General features: G+C 33.6%; 2 protein-coding genes across 2 annotated transcripts; one reads left to right on the top strand and one right to left on the bottom strand.

The window, feature by feature from the left end:
- Positions 1 to 5,976: 5,976 nt before the first annotated feature.
- On the bottom strand, positions 5,977 to 7,989 carry LOC131612198 (triacylglycerol lipase 2-like). The gene is given in 10 exon segments (XM_058884007.1): positions 5,977 to 6,296; positions 6,371 to 6,466; positions 6,581 to 6,660; positions 6,783 to 6,823; positions 6,959 to 7,102; positions 7,196 to 7,306; positions 7,386 to 7,559; positions 7,562 to 7,602; positions 7,664 to 7,727; positions 7,810 to 7,989. Coding segments are annotated over 10 exon segments (1,251 nt in total).
- A 2,331-nt stretch (positions 7,990 to 10,320) lies between these two features.
- Positions 10,321 to 13,900, top strand: LOC131609739 (uncharacterized). Its single transcript, XM_058881530.1, has 5 exons — positions 10,321 to 10,490; positions 10,606 to 10,702; positions 11,021 to 11,099; positions 11,206 to 11,287; positions 13,553 to 13,900. Exons 1-5 carry the CDS (start codon positions 10,458 to 10,460, stop codon positions 13,691 to 13,693), a joined length of 432 nt encoding a protein of 143 aa, XP_058737513.1. The 5' UTR covers positions 10,321 to 10,457; the 3' UTR covers positions 13,694 to 13,900.
- The last annotated feature ends 4,152 nt before the right edge of the window (positions 13,901 to 18,052 follow it).

Below are 18,052 nucleotides of genomic sequence, written 5' to 3'. Positions count from 1 at the left end.
TAAAGTAAGTAAAACAAAGTAAAGCAGAGCGAATAAATAAAGTAAAGCGTGTAAATAAAAAAACCTGCTCCAATCGGAGTCTTTAAATCTGGTAAAAGCAGAAAGTAAATTGTGCTTGAAGTAAATGACAAGAAAGTAAAAATTCTTCAACCTAATCACACTATGGTGCAATAATCCTCCGATGTGGCGAATCATTGCTTTTACAGAAGTAAGTATAGGCTTAATGTTGCAGACTAAGTTGGATGAAATGAAAAATGAAGTGAAGCTTCCTATTTAAGCTGCGTAATGACAAGAGTGTCCCTCAACTCCTTTTGGACGGGATCTATTTTCTGATAGCCGCGACCGCGGATGGGGGGTCGGCGGGCGCGGAGCAGGCTAAGGGGGAAGACGTGAGTGTAACACCCATAATTTCAGTTTATTAATTTAATTTGGATTTAAATTAAATAATTGGAATTTTAGAATTTAAATTGGATTTAATTGGAAAATGAGGGAGTAAGAGCTATTGGGCTTATGGTGTGGTGATAGTAAAAGAGGGGTGCTAATTAGTTAGGCCTTTTACTAAGTTGTGTTTAATTTATTTTATTTTATTTTTCATAAAATAAGAAAAAGGAACCATTTGGGGAGAAAAGAAGAACACGTGAAAAGAGAAAGAGAAGAGAAAGAGGCAAGAACGTGAAACCGGAAGGAGAGCATTCAAGAAATTCATCGAGGTAAGGGGGACTCTTCCTTTTAGTATCTCTTATGTGATCTTAGGTGATAGGTAGATTGATGTATGGTTTGGTTCAATTAGATATTGGGATTGTTAGGTTAGGGTGTTATAATTGGATTGAATTGATGATAATTGTGTGAACTAATTGGTTAATAATGAGTTTGGATGATGTTTTATGGTGTATAATTGAATGTATGATGATTATATGCCTGTATGTGATGTCTGGATTCGTTTTTGGGTGAAAAGCGAGTGAAATCGCAGGGTCTGTCGCAGACTTGGGGTTTGCTGAAATCGCAGGTCCGCTGAGCGGAGGTCCCAACGTAGTTCGCTCCTGTTTGACGTCGCTTGAGGTCCGCTGAGCGGGGGTCTGAAGGATTTCGCTTCTGTCTTGCTCCGCTGAGCGAACCTTGCTGTGTGTGAATTTTTCCAAACTTCAAAATAACGTATCTTTTGATTCGTGAATCATTTCTTAGTGCCGTTTTGGGCGTTGTGCAAGTAGTTAAATGTTTTATAAGATGGATAATGAATATTGGTAATAGCCGACTTTATTTCCTTAAAAACTAGATTTAATTACTTGATGAGAATTGAACATTGTGTGCATATGAGATAGGTGTGACAATGTGTTTGATGTGATGATGAATTGGTTGTGATTTGTTATTATGATTGTGATGGATGCATGACTATTTGAATGATGTTGAAAACATGTACATACTTATTCGGTGATGTGGTGTTGAGATGAGTTGTTCATCGTGATTCGGTGTGTTTTAAGTATGTTATATGTGTTTCATTCATTCATATGCATTGATGTTGGATCTCGGTGATGTTTGGATCGTTGGTGGACATATTTCCCATTGTGTGGAAATTGTGTCGGTGGGCCGTATCTCGATGAGGCGTAGATCGGTTAGGTGGATTGATTCCACGGTTTATTGGTACCACATGCATAGTGTCAGTTGTGTCATATGCATTCTGTCATAATATGATTGTATGGATTTCTGTAGTGTGTGTTGTAATCTATTATTGCGTGAATTAATAATGGATGTGAATCTGAATATGTATAATTGGGTGAACGGTATATTATGATGCTTGTTGCTTATGAATTGCATAATATTTACTAATTGAGAATGAGACTCACCCTTACATGTTGTCATTTTCAGATTGAGGAGTAGCGACATTAGTGCTTGGTGAGGATGACTCATAGAGTTTATCCGTTTATGTTGGGTCGTGTCGGTCATGCTCTGATCTGTAACACTGGGGAACGATAGTTATAGAATTTTTATGAAATTAATCTACTTTATTGGTGTTGGATTATGATTCCATTGGATGTATTTGATAATGTTTCTTATTCCGCTGTGATAAACATAATTACGATTTGGTGAACCGTTTCCTGATGAAGCATGACTTGACCATGATTGGTTTATTTATTTTATATAATTGTGCCACCCTTGTGTTTATGTTTTACTCTGATATAATTGTTTAAAAATTGCCGCGGGGTTTAGAAGGGTGTTACAGTGAGGACGTGGCAATAACTCCTCTGGACTATGTGGGTCACGTCACCGCGCTCCCTATAGCGGCCGCTGAGCTGGACGCCAAGTGTGCAAAATGACTGGAAACTCCTGATTTTTCTGGCTTTTTCACTTGGTTTCTTCAAAGGAGCAAATGCTCACTTTCCCATAATTGTAGAGAGTATGTTGTGTTTTCCACTCAGACAAGACAACATTTCTCTTCATTAAAATTAGTCAACAAATTTCTATTGTTTCTTTTTAAGCGGAACTACAAATGCTCTGACTTCCCTATTGCACATAATGGATATGTAGGCACAAGACGCAATGTCTAGCCGAGAATAATAAAAATAAACATTTATTTTCTCATACCGTCAATCTCTTTTGCACCTTTAACCCTTTAGCCTAAAAACACATATTTTCAAAAAGGTTCCCATGGAGTACCATGGATGTGAGGGGTGCTAACACCTTCCCCTTACATAACCACCCTCGTACCCTTATCTTTTTGTTTTATTAGTTTTTTAAAAAACTTATGTGGGTTTTATTCGTTCTTTTCCCATCCCTTTGGAAACAATAAAGATCAGTGGCGAATCTTGCTTTCCGAGTTAAGTTAATCAATAACTTAATCTTAAATTTTCTACCATGAAAGAAGCGAGAGATAATTTCACTTATAATTAAATATGTAACACCTTTCACCATAGTTGATAATACGAATCGTGATGTAATAGTTGCATTTTACACCAGGATTGATTAAAAGAATTGTGGCAATATACCGATTTTGTCATGATAAATAGAAAATTGTCGGTGCTGGGATTCAAACCCTTTTACTCCAGATACATTTCACTAGGTTATTAACTATGACTGTGGTGAAATTTCTTTTAGTAAATACAAAAAAAGAAGTTATTATCACGATTAACAGGAAGGCCATTGTAATATTGTGTTATGAAAGGTCTATTTTGTAGTAGTGTGATGTGATGAAGTGGTGGTGCTTAAAGATCAAATTTTCATTTATTGAGATGATAGAATAATGGTGTTCAAGATATCAAAGCTCAGTTGTTGTGGTGATCAATTTGTGCTCAAGATATCAAAGCTCATTTGCTATGGTGATCAAGATGTGATTCATGATGATAAATTTATCAAAGGCCTATCTTTGGAAGACATCACCTAATGTCAAGAGGAGTCTAGTAGAGTCAATGAATATCTCTGATCAAATAATTTGTTTGATGATGATGTTCATCTTTAAGATTTATCTTAAAGCATCATCAGATATAAGAGAAGAAGTAAGGTCCCAAATGAAGTACTAAATCAGTGTTGAGTCTAGCAACAAATCCTGAATTTTCAGAGTTGTGAAAGACTAGAAGTTTTAAAGCTAGCCGAGTCTGGATCGAGTGATCTATGTCTATAAAGGTATAAGACTAGTTCTCAAATTTAGGAAGGAAAGTCACATACACACTTTTGATTGATCAAAAAGCGTATCTTATTTTATGAAAGTCACCAGAAAATGTTTTGTTCATAGCTAGTTGACTACTATCTCTAAAAGTTTTATGTGAGTGCAATTTACACTGTATAATCGATTAACCCTTAGATCCAATTAATTATATCTTTTTGTAACGCCTCATGATCGACTATTAGGGACTATAATCAACTAGTAAATTCCCTTTTGAAAACATTCCATATTTGTACTTGAGAATCGATTATGTGATTGACTTAGTCGATCATGAGTCTTAAAAAGTCCATGGATTATTTTCATATTTGATCCACCTTTAGTCCTATAAATAGATAACTCCTTTTCCATTTCTAATACACCCCAAAACATATTCTAATATCTTTCTCTCACTCTCTTCTCTCTCTACTTTCTCATTTTTGCCTTAATGCTTTTGAGAATGTAGTTTTTTATCTATGAAGTGGTATGGGTCTGGTTTAAAGGCAATATTGTAAATTCTCCTTAGCGTGAATTTTTTTGGTTGTGAGGTAAACCAAGTGAAAAAAGCTCTTGTTTATTTGTTGAGGTAATCTTGTTAAAGCCTTTGATTGGTTAGGGAGATATTGGTAATTAAAGCTCTCAGTCGGTTCGTGAGCTTAGCCTGCTGTTAAAAGCTCTCAATTGGTTGTGAAAGTCTTCGTAATTAAATTTTTGTGTTTGTTGAGAATTTAGCCATTGTAAAACTCCAATCCATGTGCAAGGAGGTTCATGGAAAAAACCAGTTAAAAGCTTATTTCATAGTGGAACTCTCAAGAAGAAATTCTTAAGGAGAGGATGCAGGACAAATCATTAGGCTGATCCTTTATAATTCTCTGTTACTTTTCTCTCTTCCCTTAATTCTATATTTTTTAGTTATTTATTTCTGCTGTATATTCATCAATTTGACTTTCTGTTTTGCGATACTTTTATCTTATTTGTTTTACAAACATATTTCAAACTCTGATTTTGTTAAAAATTTTGATTTAAAATTGGTTTTTCAAGCCCATATAATTGTTGGAGAGTCCGGGAGAGTTGAGAGCACCAACGGGACTAATGCTGCAAGACTACAAGATAGGGATACGCCACATCTCAATCCAAAATCTTAAGGTGTTAGATAAATGGGTCATCTCTCTTATAAATCTAACATTCCACTCATTCATAGACAATGTGGGACTTTAACCACTCACACTTGCAAACAACATTCTCCCCCACAAGTGTGAGTCTCCACATCCTATCTGGATCTAACACTGAATCCAGCACCCGCTCCCCACCAAGCTGAACCACGACTCTGATATCATAGTTGGGGAGTCTGGAGAGCCGGGAGCACTTCTCCCAATATTATCCCCCACAAGTGCGAGTCTCCACATCCTATATGATAATTGTTGGAGAGTCTGGGAGAGTCGAGAGCACCAACGGGACTAATGCTCCAAGACTACATACAAGATAGGGGTACGCCACATCTCAACCCAAAACCTTAAGGTGTTAGATAAATGGGTCATCTCTTTTATAAATCTAACATTCCACTCATTCATAGACAATGTGGAACTTTAACCACTCACACTTGCAAACAACATTCTCCCCTACAAGCGTGAGTCTCCATATCCTATCTGGATCTAACACTGAATTCAGCACCCGCTCCCCACCAAGCGGAACCACGACTCTGATATCATAGTTGGGGAGTCTGGAGAGTCGGGAGCACTTCTCCCAATATTAACCCCCACAAGTGTGAGTCTCCACATCCTATCTGAATCCACGATTTTGATACCACTGTTGGGAAGTCTAGAAGAGTCGAGAGCACCAACGTGCACCCAATGCTCCAAGATCACAAGAGAGGGAGGCGCCACATCTCAACCCAAAATCTTAAGGTGTTAGATAAATGAGTTATCTCTCTTATAAATCCAACATTCCACCCATTCATAGACTGTGTGGGACTTTAACCACTCACACTTCAATTTTGATGTTAAACAAGTGACATCATAACTTAACTCTTGTTTAAAGGTTAATCATATCAGAAAAAAATATAACTACAAACACTTCAATTTTTAACACGAGTTTTTTCATGGATATACCTCCACCGTTTAATGGTGATAGGCTTGAATTGTGCCTCTCCTTTTTATAATTTCAATTGCAAATTTGGCTTTCCCCTTTACAACTCTACCACTCTTGGAGAGTTCCCAATCCACACAAGACAAAGTAGAGGCTTCGACGTGATTAAATATTGAGAATAGTAAACAAATTTTGTGATTATATATAGAAAGAAAAATTAAACATATTTTATTTTTATTGAGCAATATTCATTAAAAAAATCAGTAACCATTGAAAAAAGCTATCATGGGATCATAAACGTCTTGTTTAGCATCGACACCCATAGTAAAATCACTGTGTGCATAATCTGGCATGAAAACTACCACAAGCTTGTTAGCATCATGATCTTGGAGGTCATTGAGCAAAACCTTTACATCTTGTACATCAGCTAGCATATCTTTCCCTCCATAACCTAGAAAGAGTGGTAATTCATTTGGGATTTTGGTCAAATCATAAGTTGGGGGAACTCGTTGACCATAGTGTTGTACATTTTGTGCTTGATCAACATAATCATACTTTGCTATTTTCCCTGTTCTTATCACTAGGACAATAAAAAAAAATTAGTCCTAATCTGAACTGCATAAAAGTTAAACTGTAAATTCTTTGTAAACTTACTTTGAGAAAAATGGATCAAGTTTTTGGTTGATGTTGGTTGTGGTTCATGATCAAGATAGACATCTATCCTAGATGAATTTATGCAACAACTTGGACCTGTACAATTTAAAGGTAATTAAGGAATACCAAAATAAAATTAATAATTATAGTATAATTTATGCAACAACTTGGACCTTTAAACGAATTTGTACAAGTGGACATCTAAAATACCTGCGAAAAGTGACATTAAGTGGGCGCAGTTAAGATGTAGAGTGTTGCATATGTCTTTCAAAAACTTTGCTCCAACATCTCTGCTCATTAGAAAAATATCTGATAAATCATTCCTAAATTTTTGTAATTTTTTCGGTTGCACTCAAACACATTTAAGAATTTTAAAAGAAAAAAAAAGAGAAAGAATATTTTATTCTCTTACATATTAGGATTGAAGTCACGAATGCCTAACCAATATATATCCTGTTATGTTATAAAAAAAAGAAAAAAATATTTTAGGAGAGTAATTTTGATAAACTACAAACTATCATTTGTATTTATTGACAATATTAAAAATATACATGAATTAAATTTATATTTTTTTCCTCTGTCACTTACATTAGCTATAAATAGGTCAGCAGCAAGTTTTGTTGCAATTGAAGGAATTTGATTCATATGAGCAATTGGACTAAGTAATGCAGCTGATCTCAACATATTCAGAAGTTGTCCTTGTGACAAAGCAGCAAAAGCCATTAAAGTTCCCTGAAATATTGACATCATTAATTGTTGTTACACACACTAATTAAAAACATAAGAATTAAATAAATAATAAGGATTAATTAATTAATTACTCACTTGAGAATGACCAGCATAGTGCATTTTTTGACCAGTATAGTTGTATACATATTCAACTGAAGCAGGAAGGTCATAACTAGCTAATTCATCCCATGACCAATCCCAATAAGCCTAATACATATTTATAATCAATCAGAGATAAATCTATTAATTAACTTGAGAAAATATGAATATAAGTATAATTAAGAACCTTATCATTAGGAGTTAATGATGTGTGCATGCTGCTATATTTTGTGCCGCGGCCATTGAAAAGCCACACATCAAATCCACTATCTGCTAAAATAAATCCCAATGATTCTTCTGGAGAGTTTAACAGCCATGTTACAGCATCCTGAAATTAATCATAGGACTCAAACATACATGTTAACTTTGCATATTCAATATTGTAATAATTTGGTTATGTATTTGCAACAACAAAACTTACAGAAAAGAGACCATGTTGTATTATCACAGGTGGTTTGTTTGCTTTCTTGCCGGACCGCCCCGCCGGTAATCTCTGCAAGCTCAGGATGAAGCCATCCTGTGTTGTAACCTGATTCATACAAAAAAATTGCTTTTAATTAAATCTGTAATTTAAGTTTGTAGCATTACTCCATGTTATACTTTTTTTATACCTTATGTTCTTCACATATGTAACCTTGTGTCTCTACCATAGTTTTGCAGATACCATCATTGGTAGAAACTAAAGAGGAGGCTGAAAATTCATTGCTAGTGTGAAGTGTGTTTCTTCCTTGTGTTATTGTAATGCAAAGCAAGAGTATTGAAACAAGACTCACTAGTACTACGCTGGCCATATTGACAATGTTGATGTTATACATGCTTCTCCATAAAAACATATTTTATAGGCTTTTTAATTTGGAGGGGAGAACAAAATTGAAGACAAATTTATACTAATTACAATTTGTAGCATATTCTTCTGACAAATTAGTTTTCAATCACTAAAGAAAATGACATGATAGGTTAAGTATACAATGTTAATGTGATTTTAATTATTACAAGTCATTATATAATATTTGTTTATTATTTTGGCAATTTGGATAAAACGTAACTCCAATCAATATTTTTCTTAAATGTTGAAATTTTGGTCTTCGAGGAGAGTTGATTTGTCATGCATGAGCATGAATGTGTGAACAATTGTTGAGTTTGATATTAAATTATAGTACTAGGCAGTAAGACAAGTAAGGAGTAAACTGTTGAATAAAAGCAAACATTTCGGATCATGTTTTTTACATTTATTGTTTGTCATAAAATATTAGAATAAGATAAGATGAATTATATTTTAAATTTGTTTTGAAATTGACAAAATAATTAAAAAAAATTAAATTTTTTATTGAAATACATTGACAGACAGTGTAAAATGATTTTACACATTGAGTTAATCATAGACGTTGGATGTTGAAAGAAATTTGCTTTTATTTTAATCATCTATAAAGTAATGCAAACGAATGATGACGATGAATTGATAGTGTAAATTTTTTTACACTGGAAATGCGTAGTAATTGATTTCTTATTAAAATTAATTAAAGTTTAACTGCACAATGAAATTTGATATGTGAACAAACAATAATGACAACCAAAATAAATGTCATTTAGCAAAAATTAATTCTCTACGCAATTCGATCAAACGATCTACTCTAAGAAAAATAGTAACTCTCTGATTCACTATACTTATAAGATTTGTTACAAAATAGTACATATGAGTTACAATAAAATAGTCACTCAATTTCCAAAGAACAAATTTATTTTCTACTAAAGTGTTTCTCGATCTCTCTAACTACTCATGTATGAATCAGACAAGCCCAATGTCACTGCTACAAAAAGTATTTATCAACTCGGTTTCACCACAGTTGGTTGTTTGTGGCAACGAAATGTGTCATATAAAGTGCACTACTATTATGGGTGGCAAAACAGGTTGTGGCCCGCCGGGCCGGCCTGCGCGCCCGTTCAAAAATGGCCGGTTGGATTGACATTTTAGGCCCGTCGTCCGCCATAGTCCGCCCCGCCAAAACCCGCCGTCCGCCATAGCCCGCTCCGCCAAAGCCCGCCGCCCGCCAAAACCCGCCGCTCCGTCAAAATCCGCTATTTTTTAAGTTAATTCTACTAACTCTAATTTTTGATGGTTTTATTGTATACATTTATTTGTAAATATATGCAATAAAGTAAAATTTGTTAAAAAATACTTTATAAAAAATTGTTCTAAAAACTATGTGAAAAATCTAATTAAAATGTAAAAAAATCTATTAAAAAAAATAAAAAAATAAAAAATAAAAAAGTAGGCGGGCAAGTCTGCCACCCGCCAACCCGCCATATTGGCGGAGCGAGCTAGGTTTTTATGCACATTTCAATTTGCGGGCTTGCCCGCCCCGTTCTTTTTTTTACGGGCATATGACGGGGCGGGGCGCCCGCTTTGCCACCCCTAACTATTATCCCTCAGGTTAATGATCGATATGAAAAATTGGATTGCACACAATTTTTCACCTCGGGTGCACCACTTTTTTCTACGGTTTGTCTAGTAGTCGAGGTAAAAAATGACTTAGTCATAGATTCGATTCTCAACAAAAAAAAATTGACATTTTGGTGCGTTGACTTTTTCCACAATTGACATTTCACAATAGTTTGGGAGATCCAGTAATGGAGAATTTCATTGTTTTTTAAATATGTAATCTTTTTAATTTTATATATAATTTCATTATAACCTGTATTTTGTATACCACATTTTTATCATAACAGAATGAATTTAAAAATAAATGAATTTCAATAGAACTATTTGAATTTCTTAAAAAATTTCAATTACCTCATCCAAACACATTCTTACTCTAGAAATGTAAAATTTGGATTTTTTCTAAGTCCTTTAAGCATATTGAATCCCCCCACGACTCCATATATTAAAAACAATTTAAAACTTTTGTAATATGAAAAACACACGACTTTAATAATATGTTAGTTAAATGTCAATCAAAATAATTAAAGTAGTGTGTTTTTCATAATAAACAAGTTTTAATTTGACATTTTTCTTATTAATAAAGTTTTCTTAGATTATGTGAAAAATTATGAAATGAGCAATTTCAATTAATAAAAAAATGTATTTCGAGTATTTCACCATTTTTATTCTCAAAATTTTAACATCAATGCACACACTAGAACACTGTATCTAGTGTCTCTTCCTCTCACAACCCTTTCCCTTTATTGCTTCTATCCAGTGCGCGCGGGTGCATCGAGAGCCACGTAGACCGTGATAGTCCTCGACACTTCGCCGGTGAAAATGATCGTCTGCGTCGCCGTCGTCGGTCACCAGGTGAGTCTCCGTCACTTCACCGTTCTTCTCTTCAATTACGTTTCCTCAACTTCGATCTGATCTCGAACTCTGATTTTCAATTTCGATTTTTGATTGCTTTTTCCGATGAGCGCAGAACAATCCGTTGTATATACAGAGCTTCACGGAGGCCGATGATGCTCTGAAGCTTCACCATATCGTCCATTGCTCGCTCGATGTGGTTGATGAGCGAGGTGCGTTCACTATGATATCATGCAAATTTCAATTTGGGGATTTCTGGTTACGTTGTTTTATCTACTTGATTTTTTCATTGCTGCAAATGGTTGAGGTTTTGGTGCCCTTATTAGAGAAATTTTCAATTTTTTTGTTGTTGTTGGAGATTTTATTGTTGGATTTGGGATTATTTTTTTTATGCAATTTTTTTTATTTTGCTTTTTAGGATCTTCTAATTAAGAGAAACGTTCAATTTGTTAATTTTGTTTTGTTAATTTTGTTTTGTTAATTTGTTAATATGATTTTTAGGAATTTAATGAAATGTGCTTGCTTGGCAGTGAACAATCCTAAAAAATCTGGACCGATGCTGAATGAGACGTTTCTGGGGATGCTTTATCCTATTGAAAATTACAAAGTGTGAGTGCATTTGTTGTTGGTCTGGATTTTTTTAATTTAGTTTAGATATAATTCAGCAACGAAAAGTGGATGATTTTCATTTGTTGATATGTACTGTCATTTGCAGCTATGGATATTTGACTAATACAAAGGTCAAATTTATTTTGGTGACCACGGATCTGGATGTTAAAGATGCAGATGTAAGGAATGTAAGTATCAATAGAATTTGATGGTTTTCTTTCATTTTTTTTTGTCATCTTGAATGGAAGTATTTAACTGATGTGTAGTAATAGTTCTAGCTATGATGTTGATTTTATGCTGAAGAGTGTATCATCGTGTATTGAGCTGAATCTATAGTTTTGAGCTTTGATAAATAAATCACGGGTATTTGTCGTTGGGATGTCTGAAAAGAAATCCTACTGTTAAATCAAACAGATGCAAAGTAAATGGTGATATGTAGTTGTGTTACAAGTGTATTTAAAGACCTGCTATGGAATTATGGAAGAATGGGCCTGTCTTTCTGTTAGTTTAGTTATATAACTAGTTAGACAAATCTTTCTGCTACAAAAAATAGAAAGGAATGGTAAAGTACTGAACGGTAAAGTAACACAATGTTAAAATTGTGCTCCAGCTATTGCCGCTGTAGACTCTGTTTTTGTTAGGCATCTCAGTTATTAAATTGAATGTTAAGAGAAATGGAAAGGGTGACAGGAAGTTAATAGCCCCATATATGACGATGTGGGAAATGCAAGGAGGGCCGAGGATATTAGGAATCTAAATTAAAAACCCCATGCACACAAAGTGGGTGGGTAGTATTAGGAAGGTAATTGTTTCAGTAATTAACCCTTTGGGAAATAGTTTATGTATCCGCTAAAGGTTAGTTATATCAGTGGCGGCGCTTGCAACTTTCCTCCAAAAGTATGAATTGTTTTTTTTATCACATAATCATCCAGATAATTTCAATAAACATTTTGCGAAATATCAAGAAATCATACTGCATTCTGCATCTCAATATTCACAATACCAGTAATTTCAAGAATTCTAACATGACCATAACTTAGAACCTTGAATTTATGATTCAGTATGCTATTTTTTAAGCAATAGACTTCATTCTTTGGTATAGGGTTATTTTCATAGCTTCCCTTTGATGCTTTCGACATGGTTAAGGACTTTCTCTTTAGATATAAAAAGGGACAGTGTGCTCCTTTGCGAATGGTTTTTTCTTGTTTTGTTTCACTTTGGTTCTCGTTGGAAAAGATATACTACCTCCGTTCCTTTATATAAGAGACAATTCACGTTTTTAGGTTCATTGAATAATCAATGTATCTGGTATGTATATTGACTAGATACATTAATTATCCAATGAATCTAAAAAAGTGAATTGTCTCTTATATAAAGGAACGGAGGTAGTATAACCCTTATTTTCAGAGACATTTGTGGTTCTGTTCTAGTGATATTTGTTTTTAAAAAATAAAAACCTAAAAAGTTTTTTTTTTTTTTTTAAAATTTAACAGAGATGTTTCACTTTCATGTTTTCCTAGTCTTTTTCTCCGGTGATAAAATTGTTGTTTTTCTTTCTCACATCAGTGGTCTACCACTGAGAGCTCCAACATGGTTTATTTCACAAAAGTTTCTTATAAAGTTATAGTTTTGTATCAATACCTTTCTTGCCAATTGAATTCTGATAGAAGTTTTGAATGCACAAGTTTAGCTACTATTGGTCTTCCTTTGTCACAACCTATGAAGCACTGACACTGTTAATGTCAAAAACATAGGACATTAATACTGATATATATATTTATAACAATTAAATAAAATATGAACATTATTCATAAAATATCTAAATCTGAGAATCAAAATAAATATGTCCATCTAAATTGAATAATTTGTTTTATTGCAATAAATGTTCTAAAACAAGATATGGTAGTCTTTCAGCTGCATTCATCTATCTACTTCTGAAAAGCTAAACATAATGTAATTAAATTTAATATCATTAACCCCCTCATTGATTATTATTGTTTTGACACATCTTAAACCCCTGTAGATGTGTTTGATACGTGTCTACGAAATGTCTAAGGTGTGTTGAAGCAAAATAAAAATACTTTTTTTAGACATTTGTTTGCATTGTTAAACACGTGCCGCACAGGTGTTGGACACCAATGTGCGTTGGGCACGGAAACTTGCCTACTCTAAGAGGTGTCCGTGCTCCGAAGCTCATTACTCTGGATATGAAATATTGGGGATTGGATCCTCTGCTGCCTAGCAGCAGTCCAGCTCCAATTTTATGAGTGTTATGAAAAAAATTTAAAAAGAAAAAATAAAATGATAAAGATGAGAGAGAGAAAAATGATGAGAGAGATAGAGACAAAAAGAGAGCATGAGAGAGGGCAGTAGAGAAGTGGTAGCAGGTGATCCAAACTCGAAATATTGTACTGTTTGATGTTATTTTCACCGTTCTAACTTTTGATATACAGTTTTTCAGGAGATTCCATTCTGCATATGTAGATGCAGTTTCAAATCCATTCCACGTGCCTGGTAAAAAGATAACATCCAGAACTTTTGCAGAAAGAGTGAGCACAATTGTCAAGTCATTTGGTTTTAGTTCGGCTGCGTAAACATCAAATATTGGTGCTAGTATTATCCTTTTGTTGATATCTGGCACAAAACTTTTTTTTTTTAATTTCTCCTTTTCCTTGTAAATTTAGTATTCCTTTGCAATTGAACTTTGCAGTGGTAAAACATTCTTAGGAACATTTTCAACAGAATTTTATGTTCATTGTTCCATATATCATATTAAAAATGAATCTTCACAATTGTTATTTTTTTTTCTTTAAATTAACTGATACTTGAAGGAAAATTCATATATTACTAAACATGTTATCTTTAATAGTTATGCATTGCTGTCCTGGAATGGTTAGGAGGAAGAATATTTATTAGAGTAGCTTTGTGGGGTGGTTCTGGTTGGTTGTGTGCCTTTTTAGAGACTAACTTCTAAGCATTGTTCACTATCTTTGCAACACCTTAGTTACAGGGGAGACAGGTTAGATGAAAGTGATTATTATGGGTTGAGTAGGTCAAGGGAGATGTTAGTGGCACTCATGGATGGGCGGGCAGCTTTGGAAGGGAAAGAGCAATATACATCTAAAAGTATTGTGCTCTGTAGGAGATGAATCACATGTTTCTAGGTGTATATCGTATAGGTTAGAGAATTTATTGGGATCATAAAGATTAGCAATTAAAAATACACTTTAACGAAGTTGGTAGTTCCACTCTAATGAATGTTTGGTGAAAGTAGGAAATTGTTCTTATTCTGAAAATAGATAACCCACAAAGCCTAGAGGATTATCAACCCATTTCGCTAATAGGATAAATGTACAAAATCTTTGTAAAGTTGCTGGCGAATAGGCCGAGGTAGGTGATCAACATAGTTGTATCAGAGGAACACCTGCTTTTATAAAAGGGAGATAAATATTGGATGTGATTCTAGGTGCCAACGAATTAGCTGATGAAGCTAAAGGAGAAAAAAAGAGATTATCTGTTTTAAAGTGGACTTTAAAAACACAAATGATTCAAATGCGTATAATTTAGCGGAATGAAATTATTTGCAAGATGTGATGAGATTTATGGGTTTTTGTGACCAATGGAGGAAGTGAATAGAAGAGTTTTTGAGGACAGTGTCAATCTCAGTCTTAGAAAATGATAACCCTACCAAATAATTTGGCGTTCAGAGAGATTTGCCTCGGGGGATCCCCTGTCACCATTTCTATTTCTATTTGCAACTGAAGGCCAGGGATTTTAATGGGAAAAACTGTTGAGATAGGGGAATTTGAAGGATACAGTTTTGATTGTCATTTGTCAACGTAATCAAGTAGCTCACCTTCAGTTTGCAGAAGCTACGATCATAATCGGTGCTCATAAATTGGAAAATATAAATGCCATAAAGGTATCTTTATTCTTATTCGAGTTGGTGTCTTGGACTATTAATTAACTTTTACATAAGTAGATTGGGGGTTAACTTGTCAAATGTTGAGCTAAAAGAGGTGGCATATGTACTAAATTTTAAAATAGGGAACATTCCTTTATATGTGTCTTTCAATTGGAGCTAACCCAAGAAGCAAAATTACTAGGGAACTGGTGATTAAGAAAGTGAGACAATGCCCTTTCAGGATGGAAAAACATAAATTTTTTAGTGTTGTGTGTACTATTTTTAAGTCAACTCTTTTACTATTAACAATCTAGTGTGTATCATTTTTCAGAGTTCTGTCATGCATTGTAATTAAGCTGAAATGTTTAAATAAAAAAATCTTCTGGAGAGAGAGTGAGGAATTGAGGAGAGTAAATTGAGTAAAATGGGATACGGTTGTTGAGAATAGAAAGTTTGGGGGTTAAGGCTTAAAAAATTTGAGAGCATTCAATGGGGCTCAGGTAGGAGAAAAATAGCATTTTGTTTGCTTGCATTTAGTAAATTTTAGAAGATAAGAAACATGAGTTTCTAGGAAAAGCTATATCGATAAAGGACGTTGTTGAACAAATAAAAGTTTTGTCTTGGAATTGGCTTTGAACAAAAGCTCTCTAGTTCAAATTTTCAATATCTCAATGGATTACAAATCCATTAGCTTGCTTGGAGTGCAGAATGTAATTAGGGACAGTTGGAGTTGCGTTGAATCTGGTTGTGTCTCAATAAGGGATGCTATATTGCATATGAACAGGTACTGCTGTTGGCAAAAGGTAAAGGGACAGACTTTGGAGACTTTGGTTTTGATATAGTCTGCATAGCTTGTGAGAATGTATATGAAGGAGAAATGATATTGTGAATGCTAGAGGTTTATCTGACTACCAGCATATACATGTTATGCACAATTATATTTGCTACGAGAATGTGGGTTCGGGGTCTACTTCACAGTTTGGGCGTGGAGCAGAGATTTCGGCCCCGTGTGCATGGTATGGTTATATAGTGGCCTAGCTGTTTTATTTTGTGGCTACTTACAGGTGTATATATGTCAAATTATTGACTGCAGGTAATATACGATCTATTTAATCAAGCACATTTTTTCTTAATGTTTGGCTTATAAATTTTATTGTATAGGTTTAGTATTATAGATCTATTTTCAAATTTCTGAATATTTTATGCGATAATTCAATTTTTGTCTATGAAAACTAAAAATAAAAATGAAAGTCAGAGCGAACATATGTCAATAAGTATTTATTTAGAGAAAAACATACAGATGAAAAATAATTTGAAACAATTATTTGTCTTTAAATACTATATATTAAAAATTAAGAATAAATTTGTTAACAACTTTATTTGAATATAAAAAATAGAAAAAAATATTTAAACCATAAAATTAAGTATGTTTTAAATTTGAATAACCAATTTTACCAATTAGTGCATGTATTTAAAATTAAGTTATAATAATCACAATTATTTTCAATCATGTTAAAAATGTACAATCTTTTAGTAAAATAAATATTTACTCTAGTATTATTTTTAAACAATTTTTTAATTTACTAAATAATATATATATATATATATATATATATATATATATATATATATATATATATATATATATATATATTCTCTTAATTGAACGTTTCACATCAAATAAGAAAAAAATATAATTGACTGAGAGAAATTAGCTTAACCGTAAAATAAAATTAGTTTTTTTTAATTGAAATATGGTGTAAACTTCTACATGAGAAACTTACATTCATTATACTACTCACCTCGGAATAGGGGTGATCAAAACCAAACCAACCCAATAGAAAACCGCAAACCAAACCAAACCAAACCGAAACCGCAAAAAACCGCATTTGGTTCGGATTAGTTTGGGTCATCTTTTAACAAAACCGCATGGTTCGGTTTGGTTTGCGGTTTGTATTTTAAAAACCGAACCAAACCGAATCAAACCGCATTATGTTACAACCTAACTTTTACTTAACTCACATTCAACCCAAACTTAAATCTATAATACCTTAACCTTATGTTACGAACAATTTTCTCATCCTTACACATGATTTTAGTCCCGATCTTCTCAAATCTCTAATAGCATTATCGCGTCTTCTTTGCCACATACATCTTCCCTCTTTTTCTATAATCTATACTCTCTTGTATTCTTTCTTTTTCACCTTCTCATTTTTAGACAAATGTTCCCTATTTCAGTTTCGTTTTTATCGCACATCTTCTTCTCTAATCTCTCAACTCTTTTGTTTTTTCTTTTTCACCTTCACTAATCTCTCGTATCTTCTATTTTTTTGTTTCATTCTAATAATTTTTATATTGTTTTATACTATTATTTTATGTTTATTATTCCACTTTTGTCTAATTTAATTTTTACATATTAAATAGAAAGTTATTGTCAAAATATGACGGGTTTTGTTGTTATTTAATAGTGTATGAATGTCTCAATACAAAGTTATGTTATCATCTATATGTATATGAATGGTTCAATAAAATATTTTTAAAAAAACGAACCAACCGCACCGAACCAAACCGCATTAGGTTGGTTTGGTTTGGTTCGGATTTTTTTAAAAGCCAACCGAACCAAACCAAACCGCACGATTTTTTCTCTTGCGGTTCGGATGATTTTTTTCGTCAAAACCGCCCAAACCGCACCGCGATCACCCCTACCTCGGAATGCAAAAAAAATAAAAATATAAATAACAAGTTTTTAAAAAAATACAAAAAAGTAAGATTTTTAAAAAATTTATCTAGGTAACCAAATTTAGAGGGTGCCCTACACGTAGAAGTCACATTCCATGGCGCCTAAGTGTAAAAAATATAGTGAATGCGTCACCTCAGGTGACACCTAAGTTGTAGGAGAATTAGGATTTTGGGTGAGGTGACATTTATGTATAAAATTTGTATATAGGAGCCATATGGGATGGCTACTATGTGTTGAGGTTTTTCTTATAAATATACCCCTACTCATCCTTCATTTTTCACACTTTTCCTCCACCGTTTTCTCACATTC

Source organism: Vicia villosa, linkage group LG6 (genome assembly GCF_029867415.1).
Source record: "Vicia villosa cultivar HV-30 ecotype Madison, WI linkage group LG6, Vvil1.0, whole genome shotgun sequence".
NCBI lineage: Eukaryota > Viridiplantae > Streptophyta > Magnoliopsida > Fabales > Fabaceae > Vicia > Vicia villosa.
Note: the sequence above shows the minus strand (reverse complement) of the source record. Positions and strands in the feature narration are given on the sequence as shown.